Source organism: Solanum dulcamara, chromosome 2, assembly GCF_947179165.1.
Source record: "Solanum dulcamara chromosome 2, daSolDulc1.2, whole genome shotgun sequence".
NCBI lineage: Eukaryota > Viridiplantae > Streptophyta > Magnoliopsida > Solanales > Solanaceae > Solanum > Solanum dulcamara.
In genome coordinates, this window is record NC_077238.1 from 80,583,374 (window position 1) to 80,604,014 (window position 20,641).

The 20,641-nt window shown below is 31.9% G+C and overlaps 2 protein-coding genes across 3 annotated transcripts; both read left to right on the forward strand.

Moving 5' to 3' along the window:
* Nucleotides 1-2,031: 2,031 nt before the first annotated feature.
* On the forward strand, nt 2,032-9,190 carry LOC129880992 (OBERON-like protein). Of its 2 annotated transcripts, none has more exons than XM_055955283.1 (3): nt 2,032-2,256; nt 3,258-4,359; nt 8,475-9,190. In XM_055955283.1, the coding sequence occupies exons 2-3, from the start codon at nt 3,270-3,272 to the stop codon at nt 9,035-9,037; spliced, it is 1,653 nt and encodes a 550-aa protein (XP_055811258.1). In that variant the 5' UTR covers nt 2,032-2,256; nt 3,258-3,269; the 3' UTR covers nt 9,038-9,190. The 2 variants fall into 2 exon arrangements, with proteins under 2 accessions (XP_055811258.1, XP_055811259.1); XM_055955284.1 differs by having other exon boundaries at nt 2,039-2,252.
* A 5,418-nt stretch (nt 9,191-14,608) lies between these two features.
* LOC129880993 (CASP-like protein 2B1) lies at nt 14,609-19,414 on the forward strand. Its single transcript, XM_055955285.1, has 3 exons — nt 14,609-14,895; nt 16,391-16,523; nt 18,818-19,414. The coding sequence occupies exons 1-3, from the start codon at nt 14,672-14,674 to the stop codon at nt 19,064-19,066; spliced, it is 606 nt and encodes a 201-aa protein (XP_055811260.1). The 5' UTR covers nt 14,609-14,671; the 3' UTR covers nt 19,067-19,414.
* Nucleotides 19,415-20,641: the final 1,227 nt, after the last annotated feature.

Here is a 20,641-nt window from a genome sequence, read left to right on the forward strand (position 1 = left end):
TTGTCCTACTATTTAATTTTACATTTGTTTATTCATTATTCACTCCAAAGGACATTGGCAAAAAATTAGCACACAAAAGTCCACCTCCATCCATTTCATCACTTCAATTTATCCCTAAATTTCTTTTATCCTGGAGGTAAGAATTTTATAGATTTGTTGACCAAAGTCAACGATCTTAATACAACTCAACTAAAAAGGTTCAAATTCCTCAATTGATTGATAAAAGAGAATGTTGTAATAATAATTGAACAGATCAGTCACACTTGTATCTACTTACATTCTCGAAAATGTCCTTGTCATCACATGAAATTCAAGGGCTCTTTTGTCTTTTGACAAATTGTCCTACTATTTAATTTTACATTTGTTTATTCATTATTCACTCCAAAGGACATTGGCAAAAAAATAGCACACAAGAGTCCACCTCCATCCATTTCATCACTTCAATTTATCCCTAAATTTCTTTTATCCTGGAGGTAAGAATTTTATAGATTTGTTGATTTGATTGAGTTGTACTATATTTTCCTTCTTATTTTCTCGATTCAAAGAATAAGAAACACTAGAAATAAATATATGTGCTAAAGAATAAATAAGAATTTTTATTCTTTAATTGTTAAGATCGAGTGTCACACAAAGAATCTCACAAACGAGATAACAAAAAATATTTGAAAAATGATGTTCGTAAAATTGAAATAAAGATGTATTTTAGGGAAGAAAAGGGATCTATATGTTTGTGTATATACATATTTTTTTCTATTTAGGATTTTGATCGGGCGCAATTTATAATGTGTGGATTAGATGCATTAATGAATTTTAATCCTGTTGTAGGCATAGATCTGATAATAAAGTGAAGGAGAAGCAAGGCGGACACTTCAACTTGATCGTTATGAATTTATACTAAATTGAGTTTATGATAAGTGTATTTAATTTAATGGGTTAATTATTAGCCGAGTCTCGTATCATGCTCCACTGACTACACAATGTCTATCTATCCTATTTTATTTTATCTTGCGATAAATAAATTAAAAAAAACTCATAAAATTTTGTTCGATATCACCGACACAAAAAGTGTATCTCAAGTGATTAGGTAAAAACATGATTCGAACCTACAGTTTCAATTTATAGACTTGATGAATCCACTAATTTCTCTACTCCGTGCTTCCCCTTCTCTTTCTTTCACTATTTCTTCTTGATTGTTTGGTCGGGATAGAATTAGTGTTCATTAGGTCAAATGATCCCCTAGTATAGGTCGGAACTACCTTGTAAAATATATCTTAATTATTTTTGATGTATTTATATTCTAATTCACATAAAAATTTAAGTACTTTAATCACGATCTCCGAATCACATCACAAAAAAACGTAGGAGTTACGATAGATATCGAATTATCATATTGAATCAATTTTTTTATATTATAATTTTAATATTATGATATTTGATATGCATTTTATTTTATTTATTTGGTATTCGATATTTATAAAACAAACACTAAATAGCGAATCAAAATATATAGTTACATATACAATTCATATATTATTATTAGTATAATACTACCAGATGTTGGAACTTTAACTGTTCTATCTTGATATTGAAATGTCCTTTTTTGTGTTATTGATTAACTAGTTTTTACATGTATAAAATATTAGTATGATATAATTTATTTATTTTTTTGAAAAGCCGAAGTAACAATTCTCTATTATATATATCTGTATACATAAATTAAACTGGAAAAAACTATGATTATCAATTTATCATAATTAATATACCAAATCATATTAAATCAATTTAATATAATAAATTTAAAAAATAAAAAAAATCGAATCGAAATTTGGAGGAAAAAACATAGGTAAACACAAAGTCAAACACGCGGAATAGAGAACGTTAAGCTAACAAATGTGGGTCCAAGGAAAATTTGGATACTGATACAATTAATCAGAGAAATTAAAATAATAATAAAAAAAAATCCAAGTCATCCGACAACCGTCTACTTGCCAATTCGGTCAGCAAATTTTTTCTTCACTTTCCCTTTTTTCGTCTTCACAAAAAAAAAGGGTAAAGAAAACATAAGCACAAAACAAAGATAAAAATCCTGCCTTTCTGAAAGGGAGAAAATTTTGAGAGCCCATTTTTTTTTCTTCAAATTTTTAATTTCTATTCAAGACCCTTTTTTTTGTTTTTGGGTTTTCAAGAACCAGTTTTTTTGTTTATTGATTTAACTGGTGTGGTTATTTTATCAATCAATTAAGGAATTTCAGGCAGGTAATTTCATTTTTATACTAACCCCAGATCTTGTTTTTTGTTCTTTATGCTATATGTGTATGCTGTTTAGCTATTTTCTGGTTATTTGTATTTTTGAAAGGATTTGAGAACTTGGGTGTTTGTTGTTTTTGTTTGATCTAATGTTACTTGCTCCGTTTTGTGTATTTCAGTAGTAGATGTGCTTTGTTTGTTATGAATTTTTTAATGTTTGATGTAAAGTTTGAAACTTTTGTTAGTGTTTTGTCATAAAGTTAGCTGATGTCCTGTATTTGCCCTGTTCTTGAAGGTATAAATGTGAAATATTGTTGATTTTTTGGATGATTCTTGTTAGGGCTTGGTATAAAGTTAGTAATTTCTTGTTGATACATGACCAATTGGTAATACAAGTGTTTGTTAGTAGAGTTCGTGGCACTTTTATTTTTTTAAAAAAGAGTGTAGTTGAGGTGTGTTTGACAACATTTGGTGATAGTTTAGGTAGAAAACTTGCACACTTAATAGTTTAGGTATGAAAATCGAAAAACCCGTATACTTTGGGTGTGTTTTGACACTTCACTATTCAACAAAAAAAGTCTTCTTGTTTTAGCTATCTTTTTTTGGGGGAGTAATGGAACTAGAGAGAAAGCATAGAGGAATTTGGAAAGTAAATATTAGTTTGTATTTGGTAGTTTTTGGAAGTAGGAGATATCAGTTGTAAGATATGTTTGCTTGTACTTGGAAAGATATGATGTTTTTTCCCAGTTTAAACAAAAACAAGATTTGTATACTTTTTGGTATATATGTTTTTATGTTTAGAAAGATGAGGTAATATATCTTGTGATTCTTGTTTTGTGTTTTATTGTTTCTTTCGTGGGAAAGACTTGTAAGTGAGTTCAAAATTGTGTTATAAAAGTGAAAATGCATTTGAAGCATACTGGATCAGACATTGGTTTTGTTTGCTTTCCATTTAGCACATTTCTGAACATGTGCTGATGGAAACCTTTTGTACTCACTTTAATCTGCAGCATCGCGGAAAAATGCTGCCTCCACGCCAACAACCACGGCCTGGTGGACTTCAGACGTCTTTATCCTTGGTCATCTCTCCTGATGCCTATGGATTTCCTAATCCTCAAGAACGTGGCTCAACCTCTGATCAAGCTCGTGACTCACCATCTGAAAGTGCTAGCTCACGCGAAACTTGGCCAACATCTGATGCTTTGATGGGGAAAAAGCTGGTGAAGGAGAAAGAGAACGGCTATGCTGAGCACTCTGTTGTTCGCAGTATGTCAAACTTAGACAAAATTTCCCTTCGAGACATTGCACGAGAAAGAGTTGACGTTATAGCTGACAGGATGCGAAATCTCCCAGATGAGTATCTAGAGAAGTTCAAACATGAACTTCGGGTCATTCTTGAAGGATCAGGTGGTTCTCAGCACAGAGATGAGTTTATGTTCCTCCAAAGGCTAGTGAATAGTAAGGGTGAGTTGACGGACGGAATCCTGTGTTTAACACACCGCACCCAGCTAGAAATTCTAGTTGCCATCAAGACGGGAATTCAGGCGTTCTTGCATCCTAGTGTCAGTCTCTCTCAAGCTTCTCTCATTGACATTTTCTTGTATAAGAGGTGCAGAAACATAGCATGTGGTAGTGTGTTACCAGCAGAGGAATGTAGCTGTGAAATTTGCTCGAAGAAAAATGGTTTCTGCAACCTTTGCATGTGTGTGATTTGTAACAAGTTTGATTTTGAGGTCAACACTTGCAGATGGATTGGTTGTGATCTCTGTTCTCATTGGACACATACAGATTGTGCCATTAGTAATGGGCAGATTGGAATGGGCCCTTCTGTTAAAATTGGATCTAGCTCAGCTGAGATGCTCTTCAGATGCCATGCTTGCAGTAGGACATCTGAGTTATTAGGTTGGGTTAAAGATGTGTTCCAGCACTGTGCTCCAAGTTGGGATGCCGAAGCTTTTGTTAGAGAGCTCGACTTCGTCAGGAGAATTTTCCAGAGAAGTGAGGATGCCAGAGGCCGTAAGTTATATTGGAAATGCGAGGAACTTGTTGAAAAGCTGAAAGGTGGTGTTTCAGACCCTATGATTTGTAAAGTGATCTTATCCTTTTTCCAAGGTAAGCCTGACGTCTTATTTATTTTCCTAACTTTTTTCTACACTATTTGTGATTGAGTTGTATTTGATTAATGATTGATTGTTCTGGACCACGCTTGAATTGGTCTGTCCAAGATTGAGAAAAGGTTCAAATGAAAGCTTGATGCATCTATCAAGAAATCAAATGTAGAATGTTAATGATAATTTGAGTATTGGTCCTCTGCTCTTTTGCTTCATTGATCTATAGTTAAGGTTCTTTAGTAGGCTAGGTGGGATAAAAGTGTGTTTATTACTGTGGCAGAGCTAGGAATTTTACTGGGGGGGGTCATAATATAAAAAAGTAAACTCACTAGAAAATAAAGGGAGCCAACATATAGTATATATACATAAAACTAAAATTTTGACCTAGCTAAACAATGTAATTTTTCAGCAAAGGGGTGTCAAATGACACCCTTTGATTGGATCATTTACGGGATTGAGAAGCTTGTACAATGTTTATCAGGTAGATTTATCTATTTGAGAAATAACAAATCATCTCATCTAATATTGAACTTTTAATTCCAATATACTCTTGGCCAAACTTAGCATTTTTTGTAAACCTATTTGCAACACATTTTTTTCGATCTTTAAAGCCTCAAGCATTCTGCATAGATTAGTGGCCCTAGGTAATTGGAATAGTGGAATGATAGGAAAAGAGTTGCATGCGCACAAACCAATTAGTATTTACGACAAGATATTGAAAGATGGATCATGGAAGTAGATGTAGATAGAAGAAATTAGTTATGTTGAAAGGAAAGGAGTTGCATGCAACAAAGAAATCAGTTGTGAACTCTTACGAGTTATGGATCAATTAGCATTAAGGACATGATATCGAAAGATGTAGCATTGACTTAGAAGTGGATGGAGATAGAGCCCGTTTGGATGAGCTTAAAAAAGTAACTTTTATGTGAAGTGCTTTTAGAGCTTTTAAGTGCTGAAAGTTATTTTTATAAATAAGCAGTTGAGTGTTTGGATAAAAGTGCTTATGCTGAAAATAAGTTGTTGATGTGTTTGGCAAATAAGTGCTGTTAAGCACTTATTTTCTGTCAAAATGACTGAAATACCCTTAAAGACTCCCTGATATATCTATATAACTGGAAGATCCCTGGTTCTTTCTTCTTCGTTGTCTTCTTGATTTCAGTCTCCTTCATGTATTGTTTTTCAAATTTGTTGGTGTTAATTTCTTGAAAAGGGGTTGCTCTATCTTCACCATTATTCACATTCTGCTGCTCCGTTGTTGCTGAAGAAATGAGGAACAAATGTGAATTTTAGAGCTTTAGCTGAGAGGGTACTTTAGGAATTAAAATAAAATATAAGGGATATAAAAGTAATTTTCATGGTCAACGAAAATGGCTTTAAGCCCTCCAAAAAAAAGTTAGGATTTCCAACTTTTCATTTTTGGGTGACTTTAAGAACTTTATGGCTTTAATTTTGCATTTTAAGTTGGTAGCCAAATACCACAATAAGTTAAAAAGGGCTTATAAGTTGGTTTGACCAACTTATAAACTCATCCAAACGAGCTCATAGAAGAAAGTAGTGATATTGGAAGGCATAGGACCAAAGGCGTAGCCAAGATTTTTAATTTATGGGTTCCATATAACAATTTTTTTTTACAGGGTCTGAAATAATTAGTCATACATATTAAATGATTCTTTTAACACAAATACATGGTTTGAGCCTAAGCTACTGGGTTCGCCCTTGCCTAGGGTCTAGGACCTCGACTATTAATATCATGGCAGTGGAATGACAAAAGATGGTGAAACCTCTAAAGAATATAAGAAGCCGAGGGAGAAGCTAAGACATCTATTAGCAAGTGAGTTGGGTAAACCTTGGCATACCTATTAGGGATGTAGAAGGAGGAGAAAGAAATGTTTAAGCTAGGACAAATGAGAGAGAATAGTCTATCGACGTAAGTTACTTTAAGTGTTTTAAAGACAATTTGCAGCAAATGTTAACAAAGGAAAGTGAGATCAAAGAGATGCAGATTCTGTATTAATCAACTCAAATAACAAGGATATCTTTATAGATCTTCAAACATCCAAGCAAATGTTCAGGGTAAAGCTAGGCTTCTTGTTTTTTTGGAGAGAGGGGGAAGAAGAAAGGAGGAGAAAGATGTTTTGTGAATTCCGCACCCAAGGGTGTGGCCTAGTGGTCAATGAAATGGTTGAGAATCCTAAGGTCTCAGGTTCAAATCTTTGCAGAGAAAAAACACTGGGTGATTCTTCCCATCTGTCCTAGCATTGGTGGACAGAGTTATCTGGTACATGTTGCTAGTGGGAGGTGGCAGGTATCCTGTAGAATTAGTCGAGATGTGCGAAAGTTGGCCCGGACACCACTGTCATCCAAAAAAAAAAGATGTTTTGTGAATTCCCTTCATGTACGAGGAGCTAAATTATCCTTTAATGTCGCATTCCGGTGGATATAGTTTTCCAGATCAGACCAAATTCACTCGAGTCATCACTAGATTATAATTTTGAATCTGGCATAATCGGGAGAAAATACGCGATAAATCCAATCTAAATTAATATGAAGGATAATCTTGCCTATTAAATGACCCACCCTTTAATTTAAGGAGGACACTAATTGCCTATTTAGTAATTTAACTAAAGTTTTTTGAATTCTCCTACTACCTTAGTCCTTAGTCTTCGATTTTATTATTACATGTTGTTTCCTTCCCTTTGATTATCATACTATTTGTTGTTATTACTGTTCTTTTCTCCATTGTTTTCTATATCTTTCTTCACTAGTGTATTTCCTTTTCGATTTTTGATATGTTTTAATTGTGCCAAGTGTCTATCGGAAACAACCTCTCTACCTTCACAAGGTAGGGGCAAGGTTGCATACACACCACCCTCCCTTAGACCTCACTTGTGGGATTATACAGGTTTATTGTTGCTGTAACTAAAGTTCTTTGAATAATTTCTGATTTGTTTGTTTTGGTTGCATATTGTAGATGCATTAGATTATCCCTTGATGTAATTTAAGTTTCTCAAGTGAAAAAGATTTCGCTAGCCCTCATCCGACCCTCACCCACCCCCCAAAAAGAGGGTCACCTAGAATGACCATATTCTGACAAAAAAATTAGGTAGTTATTTGTCTGTGCATTCATTAGGTTCATCACATTTTCTTCCATGAGAATATGCATGAAAACATTGTTACTATTGTGTGGATATTAATTATTGGACTGCAAAATATAGAATATATTTGTTAGGACGATTGCCGAAAGGTGGATCTTATCATTGTATCAAAGTGGAAAAAGTGGATTAAATCATGGAAATTGTGCTTGTAGTTTGGGTTCTAGCTGCTATATCCGGGTGCAACTATGATGATCTCCGGCTAATAGTCCAGACTTTTCTATGCGATTTTGAGCACTTAAGTTGTGCATTTAAATTAGTGTTTCATCACAATGTGCAAGTACTTAGAAACTGCGGTGTGCATGTTTCTGTCTCAAATAACATGTAAACTTGCCCCCAGAGCATTGGTCTAGTAGAAGAGTGTAGCTTGTGATGTATGGATTAGGTGCACGAGAAGTGTGTAGCTTGTGATGTGTGGATAGGCGCACGTCACGGATTTGAACCCTGTCATAGACAAAAACTGGTATTTGGAGCGGACCCATCATCCACAGAGTTTCGAACCATGCGCTACTAGCCCTTAGGGATTTCTCGGTTATTGAAAAAAAACATATAAAATTGATTTTCCAATTTTTATGTTTGTAGATTGGTTTCATTTCTAGTGCTTGGAGACTATTCTTTTTTATGTTTGTGGATTTCTTATTGTTTTAATGATTTTGATTTGCAGTTGAAGAACTTTTCATATTTTTATCAACTATTTATTCTAGGATTAAATGATTGATATGATTTGATTGGTAAGGTTTGCGTGCATCCTGCTCTCTCCAAACTCCACTTGTTGGATTACACTAGGTATATTGAGTTGTTGTTGATAGGTGTTGGGTAAATTTCTTTGGTCTAGTGTAATTTATGTACCGTCTTTTACTGTCTTTTTCCAACATAAGCAATGTAATGGAGAATTCAGAATTTCAAATACATCTATAAGTTTTACATTTCCTCTTTGAGTTTTATTTCCCCGACTTTTACACAGATCTTGATGTGGATCCTTCAAAGAGTCAAGACAATGACGATGGTGGTCGGCCCATAGCTCCACTAGAGGCATTTGGCAAGATTGCAGATGTAGTACAGGAAGCCATCAGAAAAATGGAAGCTGTAGCAGAGGAAAAACTGCGGTTGGTTAAGAAAGCACGGTTGTCTGTCGAAGCATGTGATCAGGAGCTCAAGGATAAAGCTCGGGAAGTGAGCATGCTGAAAATGGAGAGGCAGAAGAAGAAGCAACAAATCGATGATATTGAAAGCATCGTAAGGCTTAAACAGGCAGAGGCTGAAATGTTTGATAAAAAGGCGGCTGAAGCTAGACGAGAAGCTGAGAGACTACAACAAATTACACTCGCCAAGACAAACAAGTTGGAAGAGGACTACACTAACAGGTATCTGAAACAGCGATTATGCGAGGCTGAGGCAGAGAAGCAGTACTTAATCGAGAAGATGAAGCTTCAGGAAAGTTCACGAGCGTCGCAGAGCAGCGCCGGAGGAAGTGACCCTTCCCAGATTATGTACAGCAAAATCCAAGATTTGATCAAGAATATGTAGAGTTGTTACTTTCAAAGGATATGAACTCCATTGGCTCTGAAATTTACTAGGCTTTCTGGATTTATGAATTGGTTTTAAACTTTTGGTCTTGATAATTCAATCTGTGGCTTCTTTTTCTGATTGATAATAGTTCTAAAAAAGGACAGTTGTATTTCTCTTGGTGTGATTGTAAAAAGGCAACTTGGGTGCACTAAGCTCATGTTATGTGCGAGGTTCGGAGAAGGGTCGAATTACAAGAGTACAGTTTTACCCTACAAAGTTTCTAACTAATTGGGCTAGAACAACCTAAAGATACTTCTAACATAGTATGCTGTTGTCCGTTTTGGATCAATCCTACACGGTTTTCTCCAAGCGCCCTCACATCATTAATAGCATCATTACATTTTATATGGAGCTTCCTTTCCAATTACCACGTGAAACTTTGTTCTCGCACCCAACAATAACTAACCTTCTGCAATTGTTCAAGCTCCATCAATAGCTTAGCATTAAAAATAAAAAATCATATAGGCTCTTTTTTGTCCTTTTTTTATCTGTTAAAGTCTTAATGAACAGAGTTATTTAATATATGTTTGGTGGAAGATAAATGTATCCAATAAAATATTTAAAAGCACTCCTAAATTTGTCAAAAAAAGAATATTAAAAGCACTAGTTGATCTAGTAGTCAATGAAGTCCATAAAAAAAATCAAAGGTTTAAATTCTTGAAAAGTTGGAAAAAAAAATCTAACCGATTTTTCCTAATATATTTTATCACTTAATCATAGTAAATTGATTGGTATAATTGTCGGATTAAATCGATCAAAGTATAACTCGAAGTTACTATCAATAAGGGTTGTGATGGAGTGATAAGTACTCGTTCATTCTTAATCAAAGGTTTCAAGTTTGAGTCTCCCTAGGTACGAAGTTGCCTTTATCAGGGAGCACTTTACCTCCCAATGTGGGATTTTTCGATGCAAATTCAAATTTAATCGGACTTCAATGCAGATACCAAACACCGAATGAATGAAAAAAAAAACTCAAAGTAGCTTGTTTCAACCCCAACCCTACCCAAGCAATACAGGATCAAAGAACCATATTATCTGGTCAAAACTAGGGACAAAGCTACAAGTTGGGTCTGAAATATGGGGACAAAAGAAATGATTTGAGAGAGGATTGAGATGATGTATATATATATATATATATGGTCAATAAGTACTTTTTCATTCTTAATCAGATCTCGAATTTGAGTTTTTTTGAATACATAGTCATTTTTATTAGAAAGTATTTTACTATCTAATATAAAAAAATTTGACATAAATTTAAATTTAACAGACCTTAATGCAGATATCAAATATCAAATGAAAAACCAAAAAACAACAACAATAAACATGCATACAATAATGGAGGCAACAACTCAAACTTGGTATGGGTGGTGGGTGGGTGTGGGCAATTAAAGGGAAGTAGCTATAGAGATGTTAGGATCTCGAGGGATAATACTGGTGGACATTAAGGGGTAACACTATATACATTATTTTTTTCATCTTATTTATGAAATTACATTAAATATATTATTATTGATAAGAAAATATATTATTATTGATGAGAAAAGGACAAAATTTTCATACTATTTGATAGCGCTTGCATATTATTTCTCTAATTTCTTCACGTGGCATATTTGTTAGTAAAATTCTCCATTTCAAACTGACATAAACACAAAATTTATAATTCCAACATTCTGGACTTGTATTATAGTCCTCCATAAATGTATATACATATAGACGTTTCCTTATATCATATACAGACTTCTTTCGTCCATTTTAACTATCGTTTTTTTACGACTATTAAGAAAAATAAAAAAATATAATTACTAATTTACCTTATTTAAAGAAAAGTAGACTAATTCAATATATTAAGGATATCGTTAAAAATAATCGTCAACTTTAATCTATAATTTCTAAAATAGCAGTTAGTTTAAGTTATATTTTTTGTGGTAAAACGATAATTAAAATTGGACGGAAGAAGTATCTCTCAATCAATTTGACACAGTACCCACTTCAATTCTTGACTATATATCCATGCAATAATAAAAGATGATATATACATTATTGGTGGCATGTACGTTGCCTTGTTCTTTTTTTCATATTTTTTTCCGAACCAATATCCTTATAATAATAGTAGAGTTAGGAATGATTTAATTGCATCAAATTAAGCGTAATTGACTGATGGTCCTTAATCGAAGCTCTAGTAGGTAGGCACTCTTTTCTCATAGAACCATACATTAGAGTTTCCTTTCATGCAATTCCATCTCGAGCTTTCATTTTATCAACCTTAACATTAGATCACTATTTATGTACATATTTAGCCTAGATTAATTCTAGCATCTTTTACTTCTTAAATAAATAATGTCGAATAATAGTGCTTGCGTTGAGATGGAATGTAACACGTAGAGCACATGTAAGGCACATTACTTTATTTGTTATAACAAATTTAGCAGAAAAAAAATAAAGAAGTGAGACAAAAAATAACAAAATGGACCACGTAATGGGTGATCATAAATTCCATCGCACCTACCACTCACTAAATGTAGGATTAAAGGCACCACCTTACCCTCATCACTCTCTGCATCTTGGGATAAGAAAAAATAGGTAAGAATTTATTTGAGTTTGGTATTTGCATCAAATTATACTATTTTTGTTTAATACTCTCTCTATTCATCTTGAATTGTTTACTATATTATTTTAGATTGTTCGATAATTTTTTGTTCAATTTATAATATTTATTTAATTTTTTCTATTAAATACTATTCATTTTTTAATATTTAGATGACTTTTATTTAATACATGTCATTTGGTAAAATTATTCATATTATTTACTGTTTCTTAATTCATGTGTCAAGTTAATACATGTCATTTGGTAAAACAGTGGACAACTATTGTTGGACAAAGGGAATAATTAAATACCCCATTCATTCACTTTACTTGTATATTATATTAAAAATAAATTATTATTTTTATTTGTCATTTTTAGAAGAAAAAAAAATCTTCATATTTTACCCTTAATATTATTTACTTATTATCTAAATCATTTTTCAAGACTTAATACAAAACACATCAATTAATAAGAGTAGTATGGTAAAATAATCATGTCAATTATTGTTTTTTTAATTAATGAGTGTGCCAAATTCAAATATGACAAATAAACGAAGGGAGTAAAAATTTAAAATTAAAATATATATCAATTAATTATAATTTAACCATAAAAGTATATATGAAAATATAGGCTAATATAAATATCGAGTTCGGATATTTTTTTTCTTAAAAAGTATTGGCCCAAAGGATACAAAAATTGATGATTTTTTTTAATTTTGATTATTATTATTTTACTATTTTCTACCTGATTCTCTTATTATTATATTCCTTTTTTATGCTTTATTTAAACAGGAATTTATGAGAAAACTGTATTTATTTTTATTAAATATGAATAAAATTGCATTGCATAACATTTTTTCAAACTTTATTGTAGAATTAGACCGAATATATTATTGGTTTAAAAATATAGGCTTCTTCCAAGAATTTCTGCCCTAAATTTTAAGTTTTGTTTCCCAAGCTAGCTAGTTATTATTAAATGCTAACCCCACATGTCCAGATTGTTTTCATTGAATGCAAGGATTATTGTTTTTTGTCCTCCTTTATTGCATGATGAAGTGACGTATTTTTCTCTCGTTTGTACACAACCAAAAGACAATTTGTATTTTTTTTATAATAACAATTTTTATATAATAACAATAACATAAATTATTTTTGAAGGACCTTCAATCCAAATATAATAAATTAAAATAGTAATGAAAAAAATACGTAAGTGAAAAAAACATGAGAACTAATAAAAAAATAGTAGTATACGACAAAAAGAAATAATAACATCAACAATATAATGTGATCACAAACACAATAAACAATTAATGGTATAACAATTTTTTTTTTTTACATGAATTAAGGATAATACTATACGGGCTACGGTATATCGGTGCTCCAAACTATCATTAAGTCTAATCACGTTTACCAACCTTCTATCCTAATTATACGCGACTTATATATCCTCTTATTTAAGATCGCATGTCTTTGGTCAGCTAAAATTATATCATGTGCAGTCTAATCATTCATTCTCAATCAATACTTCTTCAACTTACATCTATCATCTAACTTATCTCATTCCTATTATATCCAATTTCTAATACCTTCTTACTAGGACATTTGCACATCGCATTTTTACTTGTCCAAACCATTTCAATATCGCTTTACTCATTTTATCCCTAATCTAATCACTCCTAATTTGCCCACACATTCATTTTAACATCTTTATTTTTATTACTTATATGTTCTAGACATAAAAAATTCTTGACTGACCAATACTCTTTCTTATATAAAAAAATCAATCTAACTACTATTATATGAAACTTATTTTTAAATTTTAATAACACCTTTTATCATATAAATTTCTAAAAATAGCCTCCATTTCATCATCATTCATTGTCTTATCGCTCCTAAATATTATTTGCCATTAATATCATGTGAATATATAAGTCTACTATGTACACACCATATATCCCTCACATTCTAATTATTGATTTCATGTGAAGCATTGGACCAATGATAATATTTGGTCAAACGCCATCGTATGGAAAAACATTATTAATAATAATACATAACAAACAATTTCTTTTTGGTTGTGTTATGCCAAAGCCATTGAAATAGGACCACTTGCTCTCGAATCAGTCTTTATTTTTTTAAAAAATTATTTTACATTTTATTCTTTTCAAAATTTACTTATAAAACTACACTAAATACATTATATAATACTTATTTAAGAAAAAAATATTTTTTTAAAAAGGACTTAATTAATGCAAATTCAGATTAATTCGATTTTCAATGGCAAATATCGAATATAAAACCCCCCAAAAAAGGAAAAAGAAGAAGAAGTCAGATGTGCTACAGCTCAGCTCCACCGCTATAATACTGTTCAGCATGATTCAATTTATTTATTTACATTTTAAAAAAAAAAATGTCATTTTTATGACAGTTTTTTAATTTTAATTTTTCATATGACATGATTAAAATCACAGATTAAAGAATGTTTTGATACATTAACTATTAGAAACAAAGGATTTTCCCACCTCGAATAAGTAGGAAATTTATGCTAGCTATATAACATAATTTTTTCACTCATTTTCCATCGAACTAATTCACCCGAAAAATACATGATAAAAAATAAATTTTCACTGAAATATTTGAAACTTCCTATATTTTTTATTTTTTCTCATAGATTCAATCAAAATATCTATAAAAATAGCCATTAAATATTTTAAACTGAAGAAATAATAGTAATTTTTTAATAGTAATTCGACATTACTTTAGTTTAAAGTTATAAAATGCAATTACTTATTTAATTTTTTAAATATTATAATTCAAAATAAAATAAATAAATTAAATCAAAATTAAAATAATGCCACAAAAAGTTAAAAACAAAAATGTACTAAGTAAGTAAAGTTTCATTGGAAAAATCCTTCCTATATAAAGGCCACAAATAGGGGCTACAAATTTCTTTATAGTACAATTAAATTTTCTCTTCACTAAGCTTTTTTTTTTCAGTGTAAAAAAATTATGAGTTATTTAGGTATTGGAGTGAGTCCTGGGAATGTTCCAGTTCACCATGGGAATAATTTGAAAGTAATTGATAAGAGAATGAGAATAACAGAGCTAATTTTGAGGTGTTTAATTTTAGGTTTAGCAATTGTTGGTGCTCTTCTTATTGGTACTGATAGTCAAGTTAAAGTTATATTCTCAATCAAGAAAGAAGCTAAGTTCACTGACATGAAAGTTCTTGTGTAAGTCATTCTTTTTTAATTTTTTTTTCTTTTTGTTCCAGTTCTTGGTATGAAATAATGTATTTTTATGGAGAATGGGTGGTTTTTATTTATTTTCTTGTAAGTATTTGAAAATATTGAATGTTGGTGGAGTTGGGGGTGTGGGGTATTTGTTAGAGGTTAAAGATGAGATAATTAGTGTGGAAATGTGACTTGAAAATACCAATCAAATACTGAAAAATATTTTCTTGAAAATGTTTTTCTTCCATACCAAACACACCCTAAAGGTTAAAGATTTGAACTTTGTTAAAGTTCTTATGTAAGTGATGATTTTTATCACTTTCCTCTGATTTTTTGCTTTTTTTTGTAGCTTGTGTTTCAAAGATTAAGGGTGTGTTTGGTATGAAAGATAATGCTTTTATGGAGAATGAAAGGTTTTTACTTATTTTCTTGTATTTGGTAATCAAGCAGAAGATATTATTCAATGGCTAAATACTATGTTGGTGGAGTTGGGAGTATGTGGTATGTGTTGGAGGATAGTTAGTGTAAAATGTCACTTACAAATACCAACTAAATATTGAAAAATATTGTTTTGAAATTGTTTTCTTCCATCCAAACACACCCTAAAGGTTAAAGATTTGAACTTTGCTAAAGTTCTTGTGTAAGTGATGATTTTTCTCTGCTTTTTTGCTTGTTTTTTGTAGCTTCTGTTTCAAGGTGTGTTTGGTATGAAAGAAAATATTTTTCTGGAGAATGAAAGGTTTTTACTTGTTTTGTTGTATTTTGTAATTAAGCAGAGAATATTATCCAAAGGCATTTGTATATAATTAAGCTAATACTATGTTGGTGGAGTTGAAGGTGATAGGGATGGGGTCTATGGTTTTGGGTGGGGTGTGATTTGTTGGAGGGTAAGGAAGAGATAATAAATGTTAAATGTAACTTATAACATAATTTTTTAGAATAATTGGCCAATAAAACATAAGTAGTAACATTAAGAATATTTTCTTGTAAATGTTCTCTTCCAACCAAACCCATCCTAAAGGTTAAAGATTTGAACTTTGTTAAAGATTTTGTGTAAGTGATGTTTCTCCCTTTTCTCTGTTTGTTTTACTTGTATTTCAGTGTTTGGTATGAAGGAAAATACTTTCGAAAAATCAGTGATTTTCTTACTTATTTTTATGGTGTTCAGTAAGTAAATAGAAATTATTGTTTCAAAAATATTTATATATTATCTAAGCAAACACTATGGGCAGCGGTGGCGGGGGGTGGGGGGTGGAGGCGGTAGTTACGAGGTTTGGGGGTGGGGGTGGAATGGGGTATGCTTGTTGATGGAGAGGAATGGAATGCGATTTATGAAATTTGTTTCTCTTATTTTCATGAAGTAAGTCATTTTTCTCATTTTTAAGAAACTAGTTTTCGTGGTGAAGCCCAACCAAACATGGAAAAATTAAAAATTTTCTCCGTACCAAACACACCTAAGATTTGAACTTTGTTAAAGATTTTCAACTTCTTGCAGATTTTTAGTGATAGCCAATGGATTAGCTGCTGCTTACTCTCTGATTCAGGTTCTAAGGTGCATCTTCAGTATGATTAGAGGAAGTGTTCTTTTCAATAAGCCTTTGGCTTGGGCTATTTTTTCTGGTGATCAGGTACATGATATTCCTACTTAGTTTTTGTTTCTGAATTCTGATTGATAAAAAAAGGTTGATTAGTTTAAGTGCTAAAAATGATTTTTATTCTACTTATTTGGAAATATTGAGCTTCTTTGAAGCTCCATTAGGGACACCAGTGTGCTTCTGTGTTGTCATCAAGGTTCCAAGGCATGCTTTTCCTTGCCAATCAGCCCCTTTTTGAAGAGGAGACACTAAACAATTGATATTTCACTTTATCATAAAAAAAAATTCAATTAATTTGTTCATTTGTTGTCATTCAAGCTTATAATTATAAGTCTTGGACTAAACATATATATTTGTATATTTTTCTCCCTTTGCGTCTTTTTTAATTAAAGCTCATACTTTGTTTGTGTTTTGCGCTTAAAGCCCCAACAGACCTTAGAGCTCTTTTGTGCTTTTGCTTTTGATAACATTGCTAAATTTTGGGGCGAAAAAACTCAACCTCGCTCAAATATGCTTGACATTGGAGTTCTAATAGGATTCATGTGTTAGTGCTAGTAATTGGTACGTTCACATATGTCATTCTTGGTGCTCTAATTTTTTTATCCCTTTTTGGTACCTGATTTTGTATTCCTTTTTCTTTCTCTTATTATCCTGCATATCGTGTGCGATACCTTGACTTCATTTTTCCTTTTAGTCGTGTTACACACCAAAAAGAATATATTACTAACCAAAATGTAACTTTGACAAAAACAAGGGAGGGATCGGGTTGGTTATCCGGTCCAAAATGCATCAATAATCCACCTTAAAACCAAGACATGGTATGGACTTGCTAGATCTGCTACTGGTCCTGACTAAAAAAATCATTCTATTACTATTCTCTACATAGCAAGAGTCCCTGAGGAACCTTTTTGAGTAGTTTAAGACTTTTAAGTAATGCAAGAACCTAGCATACATACCGAAAACAGGACAATTTTTCTTTGTTTTATGACCGTACTATCTTGACCGCTAAATCAACCCCCTTGCTTGCAAATGTGTGAGGGTTTTGAATTTGGAAGGCCCAAGACGGGTGCTATGTTGTTTTTGCATTTTTTCCATCTAACAATTTCCCTGGAAACAACCTCCCTACCCCACAAAGGTAGGGGTAAGGTCTGGGTACATCCTAGCCTCCCCCGACTCCACTTGTGGGATTACACTCGGCATGTTGTTGTTTAACAATTTCCTCGGAAATGCGCTGGATGAGCATTTAATACCATCTAATGCTGTCTTTTAAGAACAAGTTCTTAGTCTATCAACTCTTGGGGCCAATGGTTAAAGTCACTACCATAAATTGTGACACCAAAAACTGGATGACAATATTAAATGCACTCTGCACTTTAAAAATGAAATGAATGCTCCAGATAAGCTGGTGGTTGTGGTCCCAATTGCTTATGTCTTGGACATTATATTGGAAAACAGTTGTATAGTTCATAATGCATAAACCTTCAGAGTGACATACAACAATAACGCCTACGCCTCAGTCTGAAACCACTTGGGGTCTTCTATATAACCATGTTTCCTCAACTTCAGAATTGAGACGTGCCCCTAATAAACGGAAAAATAAATAAATCATCGTACCTATAATATCCGTCAAATCTTGAATACTATTTCTAGTCCCTAAATCTAACAGTTAGGAAGTTCAATGTTGAATGTTGTTGGCCATCTTTAAAGGGTAGTTCAATAGGCTCTAACTATCTTTTTTTTTGGCATAAAGATTGACACTTTAACTTGGCCTCAATTGACAACTAAACACTCCAACTTTGAGTATGCACTTCTAAACATCTCAACTCGTCCTCATTGTGTCGGTTGAACACTCCAACTTATAAAATGATCATCTAGACACTCTAAAATTTGTGTGTCAAATCAGCAGCGGGTGTCCACGAGACACAGTGTTGACGAGTTGGAGTGTTTAGTTGCTAGTTGAGACCGAGTTGAGGTGTCTAATGTGCACTTTCAAAGTTTGTGCTTACTTGTCTCTTGAGGCGGCCAAGATTGAGTGTCTATTTATGTATTATGTTTAGTTTTTTTACTTTTCATTTGCAATGCAATACTAAAATTATACCCTTTTAACCTTATACAGGACTGTAATTATCAAAGTTTAAAAGAGTGTCTTTGGACTAATTTTTATTTAATTTCATAGGTTGTCGGTATAATTTTTTGTTTATACTATCAGTTACCTAAAACATAACTACAGGCAACGCTTCATAAAGAAGTGTGACTAGTCATCTGAAAATACAAGTTACGTACTACAATAGATTAAAGTACAGTGACAACGTCTTTTTCACGTGCAGTTGATGGCCTACTTGATTCTGGCTGCAGTGGCGGCAGCAGCACAGTCTGGAGTAATTTCCAAGTTTGGTCAACCAGAGCTACAATGGATGAAAGTTTGCAATTTGTATGGCAAATTTTGTAACCAAGTTGGAGAAGGCCTTGCAAGTTCTGTAATAGTTAGCCTTAGCATGATTGCCCTCTCTGGTATTTCAGCATTCAGTCTCTTTCGTTTGTACGGAAACAACGGAGGAAAGAGTAATGCTAGATGATCTTCTGTCCGAGCATCAATGGACAGAGTTAATTGCAGGTATCCTTGAAACTAGTTGAGATACGCATAAGCTGACCTCGATACTACGATTATCAAAAAAAGAGGAGTAATGTTAGATGATGATGAGTAGAGTAGTAGCAGCTTCATCTTGACCTTGAAGATATGTAACTTGGTGGATATTTGGTATTTTGTACTATGTTGGCTTATGTTGTATTGTTGTATAATAAAATGATTTTGGTTTTTCTTTTGTAAAAAAATAAATCAAAGACTAATGTTGGTGGAGTTGTACTTTACCTTGTTTCTTAATTTTACTCGTGTACCATATAAACAAAGAATTTTAACTTATACACATCTAGTAATACTTTACCTTGTTTCTTAATTTTACGATGGGTATCGTATAAACAAAGAATTTTAACTTATATACATTGAGTTATACTTTACCTTGTTTCTTATTTTAAAACTATATTGTATAAATAGAGTCTTTAACTTATATACATTGATCATATGGGGGAAATTTTATACTCCTTGTAGTGTTACAAATTGTAACTTACAAAATATATATATATATATATATATATATATATATATATATATATATACACACTACCTGTAATTAGCTGTTAAGTGGCTTGATTTGATTATCTAAAGAAAGCCTTGCCAATTGAAAATTATATTATTTAAAAAAAAAATTGAGACATTCTTTATAGAAAGACGATTCTCGATTATTCTTCAGAGTTAATTTGAAAACAAAATATTTATTTCGTGACATGAGGCTTTAGCTTCAATTTTGAAATTATATCAAATTATTCTCGATAATTGAATCATGGATGAGGAATATATAGTAACAAAAAGTTGATTGACTCGGAAAATCATAAGATTTTCATGTAAATAAAATCTACGAAATATTAATTAAATTTACTTTTTCAAACACAAAAAGCATTTATCACCATTTTTAGTTTTCTTTGGTTAAACAGAAAATATTTTTTTTTCAAAGGTTATCTAAAATACCAATTTTCTCCTAAATTACTTTCTAACAACTTTTTTCAACCAAACACCATCAAAACGAAAAAAAAAATCACTTGATATTTAGTATTTATTTTGACGCTCTATTAATGATAAAGAAAATTTCATGTGGATGGCTCGAATTCAAGATTCATACTTAATAATGAAAGAATTACTTATCACTCTAATGTAATAGTCGTGGATGGCTTCAAATATTCCTACGGGCTACCAAAAGGCGCTGAAAAAAATACAAAAAAACAAAACAACATTAAAATAAAAACATTTATCTGAAAAAAGGACTTTGTCGGGGAAAGCTAAATTCATTTATCCGACAATTTTCAAAAAAAATTAAAAAATCAGAGTAACATCCAATAATTGTATCAACAAAATTCCCAAATTGGGAAAATTTACTGTTAAATTCATCAAATTAATTCTGGTTCTTCAATCATTATCACCAATAGTCAATCACATTGGAATTTTAGGGCCTTTTTTTTCCAGAATTAAATGGGCCGCTCTCGTGGGAATTTTTAACAGTATTTTTTTTTTAGCTTATGGGTGTTTTTTAATTTGTATA

Excerpts from the sequence above, each read along its gene's own strand:
- LOC129880992 (XM_055955283.1), top strand. The coding sequence starts at position 3,270 with ATGCTGCCTCCACGCCAACAACCACGGCCTGGTGGACTTCAGACGTCT. Across the intron at positions 4,360-8,474 it reads GATCTTATCCTTTTTCCAAG|ATCTTGATGTGGATCCTTCA; the intron begins GTAAGCCTGACG and ends ACTTTTACACAG.
- LOC129880993 (XM_055955285.1), top strand. The coding sequence starts at position 14,672 with ATGAGTTATTTAGGTATTGGAGTGAGTCCTGGGAATGTTCCAGTTCAC. Across the intron at positions 14,896-16,390 it reads ACTGACATGAAAGTTCTTGT|ATTTTTAGTGATAGCCAATG; the intron begins GTAAGTCATTCT and ends AACTTCTTGCAG. Across the intron at positions 16,524-18,817 it reads CTATTTTTTCTGGTGATCAG|TTGATGGCCTACTTGATTCT; the intron begins GTACATGATATT and ends TTTCACGTGCAG.